This window comes from Oncorhynchus nerka, linkage group LG9a (genome assembly GCF_034236695.1).
Source record: "Oncorhynchus nerka isolate Pitt River linkage group LG9a, Oner_Uvic_2.0, whole genome shotgun sequence".
NCBI classification, from domain to species: domain Eukaryota; kingdom Metazoa; phylum Chordata; class Actinopteri; order Salmoniformes; family Salmonidae; genus Oncorhynchus; species Oncorhynchus nerka.
This window is the reverse complement of record NC_088404.1, coordinates 14,577,428-14,596,473: the sequence shown is the minus strand read 5'-3', so window position 1 is coordinate 14,596,473 and position 19,046 is coordinate 14,577,428. Positions and strand designations below refer to the sequence as shown.

Sequence of the window (19,046 nt, the reverse complement as noted above, 5' to 3'; positions counted from 1 at the left end):
ATTTCATCACGAGGCCAATGGTGAATTTAAAACAGTTACAGAGTTTAATGGCTGTGATAGGAGAAAACTGAGGATCAACAACATTGCAGTTACTCCACAATACAAACGTACATGACAGAGTGAAAAGAAGGAAGCCTGTACAGAAGAAAAATATTGCAAAACATGCATCCTGTTTGCAATAAGGCACTAAAGTAAAACTGCAAATAATGTGGCAAAGAAATTAACTTTATGACCTGAATACAAAGTGTTATATTTGGGGTAAATCCCACATAATCGACGGTGTACCAGTCTTCATATTTTCAAGCATGGTGGTAGCTGCATCATGTTATGGGTATGCTTGTAATCTGCAAGGAGTAGGGGGGGTTTAGGATTAAAATAGATGGAATAGAGCTTAGAATAGGTAAAATCTTAGAGGACACCCGGTTCCAACAGCCAATGTGAGACTAATTCACCTTTCAGCAGGACATTAACCTAAAACACAAGGCCAAATATACACCAGAGTTGCTTACCAAGATGACATTGAATGTTCCTTAGTGGCCTAATTACTATTTTCACTTAAATTAGCTTGAAAATCTATGGCAACACTTGAAAATGGCTGTGTAGCAACAATCAACAACAACTTGACAGACCATGAAGAATTGTTTTAATAATAATGTGCAAATATTGTACTATCCATGTGTACAAAGCTCTTAGAGACGTATCTGTAATGACTCACAGTTGTCATCACTGCCAAAGGTGATTCTAACATGTATTGACTGATAGTTCCATTTCATTTTCAATAAATGTCAAAAAAAATATTAAAACATGTTTTCACTTTATCATTATGGGTTATTGGTGTGTAGATGGGTGAGAAAAATATATATTTAATCCATTTTGAATTCAGGCTGTAACACAATAAAATGTGGAATAAATCAACAGGTACAGTATGAATACATTCTGAATGCACTGTTTGTCATTTTGGGGGGAGGTTGCTCAGACCTTGCATTCAAGTACATTAGAGAGTGTTTTTATGGAAAATAAAAAGTAACATTTGAAAAAATAAATCAACGTTATCGCTGTCACCATCACAATGTTATTAGCCACCTTCTGACAAATAATAGCACAACACATGAGATTTGATTCTGGGTGCCAAGATTACAATGTTATTGGTCGTTTTTGAATTGTATCATATGCAGGATGGTGGTAGATAGAAATGAATGCAGGATGTTTTAAACAAGCAGGCAGTCTCGAGAAGTGATGGCAAGCCATCTGTGATTGGCCGGGAGTGTTGTGTGTGTGTGGCAGTACACTATGAGTCATGATGACGACAGTATAATGTCAGTCCGCCTGTTACTCCTCTCTGATAGAACACAAATATGCCATTGGATGTTCCAGACACTTGTCTGTGTGTGTGTTCCAATGTGTGTGTTTCATCGTGTGTGTTCCAACGTGTGTGTTCCAACGTGTGTGTTCCAATGTGTGTGTTCCAACGTATGTTCCAACGTGTGTGTTCCAACGTGTGTTCCAATGTGTGTGTTCCAATGTGTGTGTTTCAACGTGTGTTCCAATGTGTGTGTTCCAATGTGTGTGTTCCAATGTGTGTGTTCCAATGTGTGTGTTCCAACGTGTGTTCCAACGTGTGTGTTCCAACGTGTGTTCCAATGTGTGTGTTCCAACATGTGTTCCAATGTGTGTGTTCCAATGTGTGTGTTTCAACGTGTGTTCCAATGTGTGTGTTCCAATGTGTGTGTTCCAATGTGTGTGTTTCAACGTGTGTTCCAATGTGTGTGTTCCAACGTATGTTCCAACGTGTGTGTTCCAACGTGTGTTCCAATGTGTGTGTTTCAACGTGTGTTCCAATGTGTGTGTTCCAATGTGTGTGTTCCAATGTGTGTGTTCCAACGTGTGTTCCAACGTGTGTGTTCCAACGTGTGTTCCAATGTGTGTGTTCCAACATGTGTTCCAATGTGTGTGTTCCAATGTGTGTGTTTCAACGTGTGTTCCAATGTGTGTGTTCCAATGTGTGTGTTCCAATGTGTGTGTTTCAACGTGTGTTCCAACGTGTGTGTTCCAACGTGTGTTCCAATGTGTGTGTTCCAACGTGTGTTCCAACGTGTGTGTTCCAACGTGTGTTCCAATGTGTGTGTTCCAACATGTGTTCCAATGTGTGTGTTCCAATGTGTGTGTTTCAACGTGTGTTCCAATGTGTGTGTTCCAATGTGTGTGTTTCAACGTGTGTTCCAATGTGTGTGTTCCAATGTGTGTGTTCCAATGTGTGTGTTTCAACATGTGTTCCAATGTGTGTGTTCCAACGTGTGTGTTCCAACGTGTGTTCCAACGTGTGTTCCAATGTGTGTGTTCCAATGTGTGTGTTCCAATGTGTGTGTTTCAACGTGTGTTCCAATGTGTGTGTTCCAACGTGTGTTCCAATGTGTGTGTTCCAATGTGTGTGTTCCAATGTGTGTGTTCCAACGTGTGTTCCAACGTGTGTTCCAATGTGTGTGTTCCAATGTGTGTGTTTCAACGTGTGTTCCAATGTGTGTGTTCCAACGTGTGTTTCAACGTGTGTTCCAATGTGTGTGTTCCAACGTGTGTTCCAATGTGTGTGTTCCAACGTGTGTTCCAACGTGTGTGTTCCAACGTGTGTTCCAATGTGTGTGTTCCAACGTGTGTTCCAACGTGTGTGTTCCAACGTGTGTTCCAATGTGTGTGTTCCAACGTGTGTTTCAACGTGTGTTCCAATGTGTGTGTTCCAACGTGTGTTCCAACGTGTGTGTTCCAACGTGTGTTCCAACGTGTGTGTTCCAACATGTGTTCCAATGTGTGTGTTTCAACGTGTGTTCCAATGTGTGTGTTCCAACGTGTGTGTTCCAACGTGTGTTCCAATGTGTGTGTTCCAATGTGTGTGTTCCAACGTGTGTTCCAATGTGTGTGTTCCAACGTGTGTTCCAATGTGTGTGTTCCAATGTGTGTGTTCCAATGTGTGTGTTCCAACGTGTGTTCCAATGTGTGTGTTTCAACGTGTGTTCCAATGTGTGTGTTCCAATGTGTGTGTTTCAACGTGTGTTCCAATGTGTGTGTTCCAATGTGTGTGTTCCAACGTGTGTTCCAACGTGTGTTCCAACGTGTGTTCCAGTGTGTGTGTTCCAATGTGTGTGTTTCAACGTGTGTTCCAATGTGTGTGTTCCAATGTGTGTGTTCCAACGTGTGTTCCAACGTGTGTTCCAACGTGTGTGTTCCAACGTGTGTTCCAATGTGTGTTCCAATGTGTGTGTTCCAACGTGTGTTCCAACGTGTGTTCCAATGTGTGTGTTCCAATGTGTGTGTTTCAACGTGTGTTCCAATGTGTGTGTTCCAACGTGTGTGTTCCAACGTGTGTTCCAACGTGTGTTCCAATGTGTGTGTTCCAACGTGTGTTCCAATGTGTGTGTTCCAATGTGTGTGTTTCAACGTGTGTTCCAATGTGTGTGTTCCAATGTGTGTGTTCCAATGTGTGTGTTCCAACGTGTGTTCCAACGTGTGTTCCAACGTGTGTTCCAATGTGTGTGTTCCAATGTGTGTGTTTCAACGTGTGTTCCAATGTGTGTGTTCCAATGTGTGTTTCAACGTGTGTTCCAATGTGTGTGTTCCAACGTGTGTGTTCCAACGTGTGTTCCAACGTGTGTGTTCCAACGTGTGTTCCAATGTGTGTGTTCCAACGTGTGTTCCAACGTGTGTGTTCCAACATGTGTTCCAATGTGTGTTTCAACGTGTGTTCCAATGTGTGTGTTCCAACGTGTGTTCCAACGTGTGTGTTCCAACGTGTGTTCCAATGTGTGTGTTCCAACGTGTGTGTTCCAACGTGTGTTCCAATGTGTGTGTTCCAACGTGTGTTCCAATGTGTGTGTTCCAACGTGTGTTTCAACGTGTGTTCCAATGTGTGTGTTCCAACGTGTGTTCCAACGTGTGTGTTCCAACGTGTGTTCCAATGTGTGTGTTCCAACGTGTGTGTTCCAACGTGTGTTCCAATGTGTGTGTTCCAACGTGTGTTCCAATGTGTGTGTTCCAACGTGTGTGTTCCAACGTGTGTTCCAATGTGTGTGTTCCAACGTGTGTTCCAATGTGTGTGTTTCAACGTGTGTTCCAATGTGTGTGTTCCAATGTGTGTGTTTCAACGTGTGTTCCAATGTGTGTGTTCCAATGTGTGTGTTCCAACGTGTGTTCCAACGTGTGTTCCAACGTGTGTTCCAGTGTGTGTGTTCCAATGTGTGTGTTCCAACGTGTGTTCCAACGTGTGTTCCAACGTGTGTTCCAGTGTGTGTGTTCCAATGTGTGTGTTTCAACGTGTGTTCCAATGTGTGTGTTCCAATGTGTGTGTTCCAACGTGTGTTCCAACGTGTGTGTTCCAACGTGTGTTCCAATGTGTGTTCCAATGTGTGTGTTCCAACGTGTGTTCCAACGTGTGTTCCAATGTGTGTGTTCCAATGTGTGTGTTTCAACGTGTGTTCCAATGTGTGTGTTCCAACGTGTGTTTTCCAACGTGTGTTCCAACGTGTGTTCCAATGTGTGTGTTCCAATGTGTGTGTTCCAATGTGTGTGTTTCAACGTGTGTTCCAATGTGTGTGTTCCAATGTGTGTGTTCCAATGTGTGTGTTCCAATGTGTGTGTTCCAATGTGTGTGTTCCAACGTGTGTTCCAACGTGTGTTCCAACGTGTGTTCCAATGTGTGTGTTCCAATGTGTGTGTTTCAACGTGTGTTCCAATGTGTGTGTTCCAATGTGTGTTTCAACGTGTGTTCCAATGTGTGTGTTCCAACGTGTGTTCCAACGTGTGTTCCAACGTGTGTGTTCCAACGTGTGTTCCAATGTGTGTGTTCCAACGTGTGTTCCAACGTGTGTGTTCCAACATGTGTTCCAATGTGTGTTTCAACGTGTGTTCCAATGTGTGTGTTCCAACGTGTGTTCCAACGTGTGTGTTCCAACGTGTGTTCCAATGTGTGTGTCTCAACGTGTGTTCCAATGTGTGTGTTCCAACGTGTGTGTTCCAACGTGTGTTCCAATGTGTGTGTTCCAACGTGTGTGTTCCAACGTGTGTTCCAATGTGTGTGTTTCAACGTGTGTTCCAATGTGTGTGTTTCAACGTGTGTTCCAATGTGTGTGTTCCAATGTGTGTGTTTCAACGTGTGTTCCAATGTGTGTGTTCCAATGTGTGTGTTCCAACGTGTGTTCCAACGTGTGTTCCAACGTGTGTGTTCCAACGTGTGTTCCAATGTGTGTTCCAACGTGTGTGTTCCAACGTGTGTTCCAACGTGTGTTCCAACGTGTGTTCCAATGTGTGTGTTCCAATGTGTTTGTTCCAATGTGTGTGTTCCAACGTGTGTTCCAACGTGTGTTCCAACGTGTGTGTTCCAACGTGTGTTCCAATGTGTGTGTTTCAACGTGTGTTCCAATGTGTGTGTTTCAACGTGTGTTCCAATGTGTGTGTTCCAACGTGTGTTCCAACGTGTGTTCCAACGTGTGTTTCAACGTGTGTGTTCCAATGTGTGTGTTCCAACGTGTGTTCCAATGTGTGTGTTCCAACGTATGTTCCAATGTGTGTGTTCCAACGTGTGTTCCAATGTGTGTGTTCCAACGTGTGTGTTCCAACGTGTGTTCCAATGTGTGTGTTCCAATGTGTTTGTTCCAATGTGTGTGTTCCAACGTGTGTTCCAACGTGTGTTCCAACGTGTGTGTTCCAACGTGTGTTCCAATGTGTGTGTTTCAACGTGTGTTCCAATGTGTGTGTTTCAACGTGTGTTCCAATGTGTGTGTTCCAACGTGTGTTCCAACGTGTGTTCCAACGTGTGTTTCAACGTGTGTGTTCCAATGTGTGTGTTCCAACGTGTGTTCCAATGTGTGTGTTCCAACGTGTGTTCCAATGTGTGTGTTCCAATGTGTGTGTTCCAACGTGTGTTCCAATGTGTGTGTTCCAACGTGTGTGTTCCAACGTGTGTTCCAATGTGTGTGTTCCAATGTGTGTGTTTCAACGTGTGTTCCAATGTGTGTGTTCCAATGTGTGTGTTCCAATGTGTGTGTTCCAATGTGTGTTCCAATGTGTGTTCCAACGTGTGTTCCAACGTGTGTTCCAACGTGTGTTCCAGTGTGTGTGTTCCAATGTGTGTGTTTCAACGTGTGTTCCAATGTGTGTGTTCCAATGTGTGTGTTCCAACGTGTGTTCCAACGTGTGTGTTCCAACGTGTGTTCCAATGTGTGTTCCAATGTGTGTGTTCCAACGTGTGTTCCAACGTGTGTTCCAACGTGTGTTCCAATGTGTGTGTTCCAATGTGTGTGTTTCAACGTGTGTTCCAATGTGTGTGTTCCAACGTGTGTGTTCCAACGTGTGTTCCAACGTGTGTTCCAATGTGTGTGTTCCAATGTGTGTGTTCCAATGTGTGTGTTCCAACGTGTGTTCCAATGTGTGTGTTCCAATGTGTGTGTTCCAATGTGTGTGTTCCAATGTGTGTTCCAATGTGTGTGTTCCAACGTGTGTTCCAACGTGTGTTCCAATGTGTGTGTTCCAATGTGTGTGTTTCAACGTGTGTTCCAATGTGTGTGTTCCAATGTGTGTTTCAACGTGTGTTCCAATGTGTGTGTTCCAACGTGTGTTCCAACGTGTGTTCCAACGTGTGTGTTCCAACGTGTGTTCCAATGTGTGTGTTCCAACGTGTGTTCCAACGTGTGTGTTCCAACATGTGTTCCAATGTGTGTTTCAACGTGTGTTCCAATGTGTGTGTTCCAACGTGTGTTCCAACGTGTGTGTTCCAACGTGTGTTCCAATGTGTGTGTTCCAACGTGTGTTCCAATGTGTGTGTTCCAACGTGTGTGTTCCAACGTGTGTTCCAATGTGTGTGTTCCAACGTGTGTGTTCCAACGTGTGTTCCAATGTGTGTGTTTCAACGTGTGTTCCAATGTGTGTGTTTCAACGTGTGTTCCAATGTGTGTGTTCGAATGTGTGTGTTTCAACGTGTGTTCCAATGTGTGTGTTCCAATGTGTGTGTTCCAACGTGTGTTCCAACGTGTGTGTTCCAACGTGTGTTCCAATGTGTGTTCCAACGTGTGTGTTCCAACGTGTGTTCCAACGTGTGTTCCAATGTGTGTGTTCCAATGTGTTTGTTCCAATGTGTGTGTTCCAACGTGTGTTCCAACGTGTGTTCCAACGTGTGTGTTCCAACGTGTGTTCCAATGTGTGTGTTTCAACGTGTGTTCCAATGTGTGTGTTTCAACGTGTGTTCCAATGTGTGTGTTCCAACGTGTGTTCCAACGTGTGTTCCAACGTGTGTTTCAACGTGTGTGTTCCAATGTGTGTGTTCCAACGTGTGTTCCAATGTGTGTGTTCCAACGTATGTTCCAATGTGTGTGTTCCAACGTGTGTTCCAATGTGTGTGTTCCAACGTGTGTTCCAACGTGTGTATTCCAACGTGTGTTCCAACGTGTGTGTTCCAATGTGTGTTCCAACGTGTGTTCCAACGTGTGTGTTCCAATGTGTGTGTTCCAACGTGTGTTCCAACGTGTGTTCCAACGTGTGTGCTCCAACGTGTGTTCCAATGTGTGTGTTCCAACGTGTGTTCCAACATGTGTGTTCCAATGTGTGTGTTCCAATGTGTTTGTGTGTTGCTTCCAGGCACTCGTCTGTGGCTTGGCTAGTGTTAGAACAATGTGCAGTGACAGGAGAGGTCTCTTGATATAGGTGAATGCTAGCTTTGGTGTTTACCCGTCCCTCAAAATGTGTTGGTAAAGATGTTTTTAATGTCCGATTCAGGATATTGGTAATACTCATATCTATTTGTGAATCCTGAAAGACCTACGTGTTGGACTGAGTGACTGGACAGTGCCACAATGGCCCGATTAGTACATTTTGACCGGATTTGTCAATTATAGGAAACGGTGTTGCTATACAAATTCAGTTTATGAAGGATATGATCATTCACTCCGTTTGGGGAAGGGGTTATGATTGATGGATTAAGAACGATTTGACATTGCAACGTCGATGTGGGCTACAATTGGCTGTCGACTTTTTCACCAATACATCTGTTTCCCTTTGCCTGAAGGGACAGCTAATGCACACACAATATTTCAGATGTAGTTATAACTGCTGAAATACCATCTGAATATATGCTGTAGTCTGATAGTAGCTATCTATCTGTGCAGCTGCTTGGTTACTAATCTCCCATAGACCGACTACGTAAACGCAACTGGTACCAAATTATGCGAGATTTTAGTTATTGGTTAAGCGAGATTACTTGGTTACTAATCTCCCATAGACTGACTACGTAAACGTAACTGGTACCAAATTATGCAAGATTTTAGTTATTGGTTAAGCGAGATTACTTGGTTACTAACATCATGCAGTTGTGCCAGAATCGTAAACCCTTCACTGCAACACTCATGTACATTCCTGATTGATATATTTCCATGGAAACGTTCTCTGTACACTGTACAAGCCCGGTTGCTAAGGAGTGGGCCTTGGCAAGATTTTTTTCTCTTTTTGTACGATTTTTTCTCTCTCTCACTCTCTGTGTGCACTAAGAACAGAGCTTACGTGGGACTTGTTCATTACCAGATAGAGTCGCTCTCTTTATCTCAACGGGGATGGTTATGGCCTATGTATCTTCACATACTGGGATTGGTCAAACTTTCTTGGGATGTTTCTTAAAGGCTTTGTAGCCTGAGGACTAGAGGTGGAGAGGTGAGGTTATTCTGACTGTGAAGGGAACTTGGAGGTGAAGGTGTGAGCGTTTCCGGGAAGCACTCCATTAGAGGGGAAGAGGGCGCAAATGGAAGAGACGGCCAAATCCAGGAAGAAGGTTCATTTTGGAGGTACAGCACTGTGTGAGTGTTGGGGAGGGAAAGGGGTGAGAGCGAGTGAGCGAGTGAGTGAGGACCATATTTAGCTGGTAGTCTGGTTGTAAACAGGGTTGTATTGTGTTTTTAACAGAACGTGTTTCACCTGGAAAACAGAGGAACATATGGATTTCTGTTTGTTATTATCAGTGTTTTAGTTGGACGTGTGTGTGGGTTTATTTACGCGGACAGTGGATTGTGTAAATTGTATTTTCAGGTTGAGTGTAGTGTTACTTATATAAAGGGGGTGGAAGAATCCATAACTGTAAATTATAATGTTGTGTTTTTCATAACCTGTACTGTATAGCCTATTGTATGTGTATGTATTCATGTACCTCACTATGTATGTATTCACCTTCCTCACTATGTATGTATTCACCTTCCTCACTATGTATGTATTCACCTTCCTCACTATGTATGTATTCACCTTCCTCCCTATGTATGTATTCACCTTCCTCACTATGTATGTATACACCTTCCTCACTATGTATGTATACACCTTCCTCACTATGTATGTATTCACCTTCCTCACTATGTATGTATACACCTTCCTCACTATGTATGTATTCACCTTCCTCACTATGTATGTATACACCTTCCTCACTATGTATGTATTCACCTTCCTCACTATGTATGTATACACCTTCCTCACTATGTATGTATACACCTTCCTCACTATGTATGTATTCACCTTCCTCACTATGTATGTATTCACCTTCCTCACTATGTATGTATACACCTTCCTCACTATGTATGTATTTACCTTCCTCACTATGTATGTATACACCTTCCTCACTATGTATGTATTCACCTTCCTCACTATGTATGTATTCACCTTCCTCACTATGTATGTATTCACCTTCCTCACTATGTATGTATTCACCTTCCTCACTATGTATGTTTACACCTTCCTCACTATGTATGTATTCACCTTCCTCACTATGTATGTATTCACCTTCCTCACTATGTATGTATTCACTTTCCTCACTATGTATGTATACACCTTCCTCACTATGTATGTATACACCTTCCTCACTATGTATGTATACACCTTCCTCACTATGTATGTATACACCTTCCTCCCTATGTATGTATTCATCTTCCTCACTATGTATGTATACACCTTCCTCACTATGTATGTATTCACCTTCCTCACTATGTATGTATACACCTTCCTCACTATGTATGTAATCACCTTCCTCACTATGTATGTATACACCTTCCTCACTATGTATGTATTCACCTTCCTCCCTATGTATGTATTCACCTTCCTCACTATGTATGTATACACCTTCCTCACTATGTATGTATACACCTTCCTGACTATGTATGTATTCACCTTCCTCCCTATGTATGTATACACCTTCCTCACTATGTATGTATACACCTTCCTCACTATGTATGTATTCACCTTCCTCACTATGTATGTATTCACTTTCCTCACTATGTATATATACACCTTCCTCACTATGTATGTATACACCTTCCTCACTATGTATGTATTCACTTTCCTCACTATGTATGTATACACCTTCCTCACTATGTATGTAATCACCTTCCTCACTATGTATGTATTCACCTTCCTCACTATGTATGTATTCACCTTCCTCACTATGTATGTATACACCTTCCTCACTATGTATGTATTCACCTTCCTCACTATGTATGTATACACCTTCCTCACTATGTATGTATTCACCTTCCTCACTATGTATGTATTCACCTTCCTCACTATGTATGTATTCATCTTCCTCAGGGGAAGTATTTCAAGGGTTACAGACATCTGATCAGACATAACACATGCAGTACAGATCAGTACAGTGGTTGAATTTATTAATGGTTGAATCTATCCTATGGTGCTAGTTTTGCATTTGATCCACATAGTAGTATTAGCCTAGCTGTGTCACTATCCATTTCAAATGTAGGAGTCAGGTTGAAGCTTGGATTTACCAAGCTAGCCACTGATTGTGCTAGGCTACGATAGGCTAGCCACTGTCTGTGCTTGGCTAGGATAGGCTAGCCACTGACTGAGCAAGGCTATGCTAGGCTAGCTACAGTACTCCCATGGTATTGTGATTTAGTATTCACCAGCAGCAACTGTCAGCACAGTGCACACTGGTCAAGTAGTCTTTTTTTATTCTGCTGTCTGTGCGTTGAGGAGGGGAGGGGAGGGAGGGAGGTGTGTTTGCACTCTACTTTTACTGGAGACAAGCAGAGAGAGGGAGGGAGGGAGGGAGGGAGGGAGGGAGGGAGGGAGGGAGAGGGAGATGTGCTGGAGGTTTGGCCAGGGCCTGACCAGAGCCCTACACTGTACAAATTCTTTGGTTAACTTAAACGAGTGCCTCCACCTTAAAGGAGATTAAACCTTAACTTTGCTAGAGTATCGAAACACATGGTTGGCAGGGTTTTGGGACAGTTTAATAATACATTTGACCAGATTGAGAGGGTATTGGGACAGGTTGATACTACTTTTGACCAGGTTGTGAGGGTACCTGGTACAACTTTTGACCAGGTTGTGAGGGTATTGGGACAGATTGGTACTACTTTTGACCAGATTGGGAGGGTATTGGGACAGATTGGTACTACTTTTGACCAGATTGAGAGGGTATTGGGAAAAATTGGTACTACTTTTGACCAGATTGAGAGGGTATTGGGACAGATTGGTACTACTTTTGACCAGGGCCAATACACTGTTAAAATAGAAATACTCAAAGCACAATCATTGTGTTGTAAAACCATAAAAAGTAGTACACCTAATCTGAGATCTGGAGTCTGGAGGGTGTTTGAATGTAAATCCAATATAACTGAATGTATTTCTAAACAGAATGAAAAAAAGTGGTTCCTTGATCTGAATAATTGTGTTTTTAAAAGAGTGTTCCAGCATCAAAACCCATAAATAATGTTTTGGCAGACTGTGTTGTGTCTCTCATTCAATGAAATTGTTTTACATTTCAAATTTGTTTATAGCATAAATATTGACTGATGATTTTCAGTCAATATTTTGATTCACATTTTAGAGAAGACACTGGGAAATGAATATGTTTCCTAGGGTAAACTTTGGCACTTCTTATAAGCTACAGTTGCCAGGTCCATTGTGAGATTATAAATTGTGTTACAATCAAGATTTTTAGGGCTATTCGGTTTAGTGCATTCAGACATTCTTCAGACCTCTTGACCATTTCCACATTTTGTTACAATACAGCCTTACTCTAAAATGGATCAAATATGTTTTTCCCTCATCAATCTACTCACAATGCCCCATAATGATACATTTTGCAAATGTTAAAAAAAAACTGAAATATCACATTTACATACAGTTGAAGGCGGAAGTTTACATACAGCCAAATACATTTAAACAACATTTCTGACATTTAATCTTAGTAATAATTCCCTGTCTTAGGTCAGTTAGGATCACCACTTTATTTTAAGAATGTGAAATGTCAGAATAATAGTTGGGCAAATTATTTATTTCAGCTTTTATTTCTTTCATCACATTCCCAGTGGGTCAGAAGTTTACATAAACTCAATTATTATTTGCTAGCATTGCCTTTAAATTGTTTAACTTGGGTCAAACATTTCGGGTAGCCTTCCACAAGCTTCCCACAATAAGTTGGGTGAATTTTGGCCCATTCCTCCTGACAGAGCTGGTGTAACGGAGTCAGGTTTGTAGGCCTCCTTGCTCGAACACGCTTTTTCCATTCTGCCCACACATTTTCTATAGGATTGAGGTCAGGGCTTTGTGATGGCCACTCCAATACCTTGACTTTTTTGTCCTTAAGCCATTTTGCCACAACTTTGGAAGTATGCTTAGGGTCATTGTCCATTTGGAGATCCATTAGCAACCAGCATTTAACTTCCTGACTGATGTCTTGAGATGTTGCTTCAATATATCTAGATAATTGTCCTACCTCATGATGCCATCTATTTTGTGAAGTGCACCAGTCCCTAATGCAACAAAGCACCCCCACAACATGATGCTGCCACCCCCATGCTTCATGGTTGGGTTGGTGTTCTTCGCTTACAAGCCTCCCCCTTTTTCCTCCAAACATAACGATGGTCATTATGGCCAAAGAGTTCTATTTTTGTTTCATCAGACCAGAGGACATTTCTCCAAAAAGTATGATGTGCAGTTGCAAACCGTAGTCTGGCTTTTTTATGGCGGCTTTGGAGCACTGGCTTCTTCCTTGCTGAGCGGCCTTTCAGGTTATATCGATATAGGACTCGTTTTACTATGGATATAGATACTTTTGTACCTGTTTCCTCCAGCATCTTCACAAGGTCCTTTGCTGTTGTTTTGGGATTGATTTGCACTTTTCGCACTAAAGTACATTCATCTCTAGGAGACAGAACGCATCTCCTTCCTGAGCGGTATGACGGCTGCGTGGTCCCATGGTGTTTATACTTGCGTACTATTGTTTGTACAGAGGAACGTGGTACCTTCAGGCATTTGGAAATTGCTCCCAAGGATGAACCAGACTTGTGGAGGTCTCCAATTTTTTTTCTGAGGTCTTGTCTGATTTCTTTTTGTATTCCCCATGATGTCAAGTAAAGAGACACTGAGTTTGAAGGTAGGCCTTGAAATACATCCACAGGTACACCTCCAATTGACTGAAATTATGTCAATTAGCCTATCAGAAGCTTCTAAAGCCATGACATAATTTTCGGGAATTTTCCAAGCTGTTTAAAGGCACAGTCAACTTAGTGTATGTAAACGTCTGACCCACTGGAATTATGATACAGTGAATTATAAGTGAAATAATCTGTCTGTAAACAATTGTTGGAAAAATGACTTGTGTCATGCACAAAGTAGATGTCCTAACCGACTTGCATTGTCTTGGCTGTTTGCTTAGGGTAGTTGTTTTGTTGGAAGGTGAACCTTCGCCCCAGTCTGAGGTCCTGAGCGCTCTGGAGAAGATCTCACTGTACTTTGCTCCATTCATCTTTCCTTCGATCCTTACTAGTTACCCAGTCCCTACCGCTGAAAAGCATCCCCACATCATGATGCTGCCACCACCATGCTTCACCGTAGGGATGGTGCCAGGTTTCCTCCAGACGTTGGCATTCAGGCTAAAGAGTTCAATCTTGGTTTCAGACCAGAGAATATTGTTTCTCAGGGTTTGAGAGTATTTAGGTGCCTTTTGGCAAACCCCAAGTGGACTGTCATGTGCCTTTTACTGAGGAGTGGCTTCCGTCTGGCCGCTCTACTATAACGGCCTGATTGGTGGAGTTCTGCAGAGATGGTTGTCTTTCTGTAAGGTTCTCCCATCTCAACAGCGAAACTCTGAAGCTCTGTCAGAGTGACCATCAGGTTATTGGTCACCTCCCTGACCAAGGCCCTTCTCCCTGATTGCTCAGTTTGCCAGGCGGCCAGCTCTAGGAACAGTCTTGGTGGTTCCAACCTTCTTCCATTTAAGAATGATGGAGACCACTGTTTTCTTGGGGACCTTCAATGCTGTAGACATTTTTTGGTACCCTTCCCCAGATCTGTTCCTCGACACAGTTCTGTCTCGGAGCTCTACGGATAATTCCTTCAACCTCATGCCTTGGTTTTTGCTCTGACATGCACTGTCAACTGTGGGTCGTTATATAGACAGGTGTGTGCCTTTCCAAATCATGTCCAATCAATTGAATTTACCACAGATGGACTCCAATCAAGTTGTAGAAACATCTCAAGGATGATCAATGGAAACAGGATGCACCTGAGCTCAATTTCAAATCTCAAAGCAAAAGGTCTGAATACTTATCTCAATAAGGTATTTATGTTTTTTATTTCATCAAAATCATCAGTCAATATTTATGCTATAAATGAATTTGAAATGTAAAACCATTTGATTGAATGAGAGACACAGCCAAAACATGTATGTGTTTTGATGCTGTAACACTCTCTTAAAACACAATTATTCAGATCATAGAACCACTTTGGGTGTTTTAAAGTTTTTCCATTCTGTTTAGAAATACCTTGAGTTACATTGGGTTTACATTCACCCTTCAAACACCAGATCTCAGATTAGGTGTACTACTTTTCAATGGTTTTACTACACAATGATTGTGTTTTGAGTTTTCCTATTTTAATAGTGTATGGGCCCTGGTCAACAGTTGTACACCATGAACTACAAAGGGTGCAATTTGGGACATAGCCAGAGAGACACCACCGACAGGGAGTTTCATTAGTACTGTGTCTGGCTGGGTGCTTTCACCCATGCTGAAAAGGGGCATAACACCTTTATCACTCTACAGCTTCTCAGAACATAATAGCTTAGCAGTTTCCTACAAGTCTTCAAATTTGAACTTAAAATTCGATACCAAACATGGTGATTAATAAGAAATAATGTACATCTCATAAGTCAATTAAATGTAATTGTGGACTTTGATGGAAAAAGCAGAAGGAATTGAGGTGTTTGATGTATGTTTACCGAGAAATAGAAGGGCCCTTGACTGGAGTAGACCTACCCTGTATGAGTACACATCTACCTACTACATACATTATATGGCTATGTAATATAAGCCATATAACTCACCCTGCTATCAAAGAGGCTTAGAAAAGAAATCAGTGACTATGACAACCAGTGAGTAGGCTGGAGGGGAAAGTGAAAGTGTTGAGTCCCACGCAGTCAAGATATCAGCACATATCATCAACATGGAGAACAGAACAATACTAGAATAACGCTCACTGTGGTCTTCAACAACATCTTCAACATCTCCACATCCTATAAATGCATTTAATATGCCATTGGCTAACGGTTAATGGATGGCTATTTAACAGCCGAAATGTTTGCTGTTTTTAAAGGGCCTTTGTTTATTTTTTATTGGTTTATTGATATTATGCGTCCCAAAAGGCACCCTAAGGACCGGGGTCAAAAGCAGTGCACTATATGGGGAATAGGGTGCCATTTAGGGTACAGTCATGGTCACCCCTTTAATGAATTGGTCACCCCTTTAATAAATTGGTCACCCCTTTAATGTATTGGTCACCCCTTTAATGAATTGGTCACCCCTTTAAAGAATTGGTCACCCCTTTAATGTATTGGTCACCCCTTTAATGTATTGGTCACCCCTTTAATGAATTGGTCACCCCTTTAATGTATTGGTCACCCCTTTAATGAATTGGTCACCCCTTTAATGAATTGGTCACCCCTTTAATGAATTGGTCACCCCTTTAATGTATTGGTCACCCATTTAATGTATTGGTCACCCCTTTAATGAATTGGTCACCCCTTTAATGAATTGGTCACCCCTTTAATGTATTGGTCACCCCTTTAATGAATTGGTCACCCCCTTTTTTACTGATTGTTCTGTCTTTAGATGCCCGAGCAGACAGGGCTGAGAGAAGGAAGCTTTTCAGGCACTACACCGTGGGGTCCTACGACAGCTTTGATGCATCAAGGTAAGGATTGGTTTCTTTCATTCCTCCGTAGAAAAAAAAGCCTATTCAAGGGGATGTTCAAAAGAATTATGGTGAAATCATAGTATTATACAGTGTGTTAAATGACCTGATCTGCTACGATATATGACACGTTTTAGATACAGTTTGTACATACACTACCGTTCAAAAGTTTGGGGTCACTTACAAATGTCCTTGTTTTCCATGAAAACATACATGAAATGAGTTGCAAAATGAAACGGAAATGTAGTCAAGACGTTGACAAGGTTATAAATAATGATTGAAAAATAATTGCATTCTTCAAACTTTGCCTTCGTCAAAGAATCCTCCATTTGCAGCAATTACAGCCTTGCAGACCTTTGGCGTTCTAGTTGTCAATTTGTTGAGGTAATCTGAAGAGATTTCACCCCATGCTTCCTGAAGCACCTCCCACAAGTTGGATTGGCTTGATGGGCACTTTACGTACCATACGGTCAATCTTAATATCTTAATATTTAATTTTTATTAGCCAGTCTGAGATATGACTTTTTCTTTGCAACTCTGCCTAGATGGTCAGCATCTCGGAGTCGCCTCTTCACTGTTGACGTTGAGACTGGTGTTTTGCGGGTACTATTTAACGAAGATGCCAGTTGAGGACTTGTGAGGCGTCTGTTTTTCAAATCAGACACTCTAATGTACTTGTTCAGTTGTGCACCAGGGCCTGCCACTCCTCTTTCTATTCTGGTTAGAGCCAGTTTGCGCTGTTCTGTGAAGGGAGTAGTACACAGTGTTGTACGAGATCTTCAGTTTCTTGGCAATTTCTCACATGGAATAGCCTTCATTTCTCAGAACAAGAATAGACGGACGAGTTTCAGAAGAAAGTGCTTTGTTTACATTTACATTTACATTTAAGTCATTTAGCAGACGCTCTTATCCAGAGCGACTTACAAATTGGTGCATTCACCTTATGACATCCAGTGGAACAGCCACTTTCAATAGTGCATCTAAATCTTTTAAGGGGGGTGAGAAGGATTACTTTATCCTATCCTAGGTATTCCTTAAAGAGGTGGGGTTTCAGGTGTCTCCGGAAGGTGGTGATTGACTCCGCTGTCCTGGCGTCGTGAGGGAGTTTGTTCCACCATTGGGGGGCCAGAGCAGCGAACAGTTTTGACTGGGCTGAGCGGGAACTGTACTTCCTCAGTGGTAGGGAGGCGAGCAGGCCAGAGGTGGATGAACGCAGTGCCCTTGTTTGGGTGTAGGGCCTGATCAGAGCCTGGAGGTACTGAGGTGCCGTTCCCCTCACAGCTCCGTAGGCAAGCACCATGGTCTTGTAGCGGATGCGAGCTTCAACTGGAAGCCAGTGGAGAGAGCGGAGGAGCGGGGTGACGTGAGAGAACTTGGGAAGGTTGAACACCAGACGGGCTGCGGCGTTCTGGATGAGTTGTAGGGGTTTAATGGCACAGGCAGGGAGCCCAGCCAACAGCGAGTTGCAGTAATCCAGACGGAGATGACAAGTGCCTGGATTAGGACCTGCGCCGCTTCCTGTGTGAGGCAGGGTCGTACTCTGCGGATGTTGTAGAGCATGAACCTACAGGAACGGGCCACCGCCTTGATGTTAGTTGAGAACGACAGGGTGTTGTCCAGGATCACGCCAAGGTTCTTAGCGCTCTGGGAGGAGGACACAATGGAGTTGTCAACCGTGATGGCGAGATCATGGAACGGGCAGTCCTTCCCCGGGAGGAAGAGCAGCTCCGTCTTGCCGAGGTTCAGCTTGAGGTGGTGATCCGTCATCCACACTGATATGTCTGCCAGACATGCAGAGATGCGATTCGCCACCTGGTCATCAGAAGGGGGAAAGGAGAAGATTAATTGTGTGTCGTCTGCATAGCAATGATAGGAGAGACCATGTGAGGTTATGACAGAGCCAAGTGACTTGGTGTATAGCGAGAATAGGAGAGGGCCTAGAACAGAGCCCTGGGGGACACCAGTGGTGAGAGCGCGTGGTGAGGAGACAGATTCTCGCCACGCCACCTGGTAGGAGCGACCTGTCAGGTAGGACGCAATCCAAGCGTGGGCCGCGCCGGAGATGCCCAACTCGGAGAGGGTGGAGAGGAGGATCTGATGGTTCACAGTATCGAAGGCAGCCGATAGGTCTAGAAGGATGAGAGCAGAGGAGAGAGAGTTAGCTTTAGCAGTGCGGAGCGCCTCCGTGATACAGAGAAGAGCAGTCTCAGTTGAATGACTAGTCTTGAAACCTGACTGATTTGGATCAAGAAGGTCATTCTGAGAGAGATAGCGGGAGAGCTGGCCAAGGACGGCACGTTCAAGAGTTGTTTCTTGCCATTAATCGAACCCACAAATGCTGATGCTCCAGATACTCAACTAATCTAAAGAAGGCCAGTGTTATTGCTTCTTTAATCAGGACAATGGTTTTCAGCTGTGCTAACATAATTGCAAAAGGGTTTTCTAATGATCAATTCGCCTTTTTAAAATGATAAATGGATTAGCTAACACAAAGTGCCATTCCTTTAAAAATCAGCCGTTTCCAGCTGCGATAGTCATTTACAACATTAACAACGTCTACACTGTATTTCTGATCAATTTGATGTTATTTTAATGGACAGAAATGTGCTTTTCTTTCAAAAACAAGGACATTTCTAAGTGACCCCAAACTTTTGAACGGTAGTGAAGAAGATACAGCTTACATATGCCTCACGTTTGGTGTCAGACTATAGATCTTTATGAATGGTGTCGAGACTGATAAAATTGCATCACTAGCCTAATTCAATGGAAAATAATGGACCAAACAACTATGCACAGTAAGCTACTCATCAGAGAATGCTGCCAGG

At 42.7% G+C, this 19,046-nt stretch overlaps 1 protein-coding gene across 1 annotated transcript in view; it reads left to right on the top strand.

The window, feature by feature from the left end:
- The window catches only part of LOC115134834 (SH3 and multiple ankyrin repeat domains protein 2-like), a 174,983-nt gene that overhangs the window by 97,603 nt on the left and 58,334 nt on the right, over nucleotides 1-19,046 (top strand). Inside the window, exon 13 of the mRNA XM_065022132.1 lies at nucleotides 16,140-16,221. Coding sequence (XP_064878204.1) covers nucleotides 16,140-16,221 — 82 coding nt within the window. The remainder of the gene's footprint in view (nucleotides 1-16,139; nucleotides 16,222-19,046) is intronic.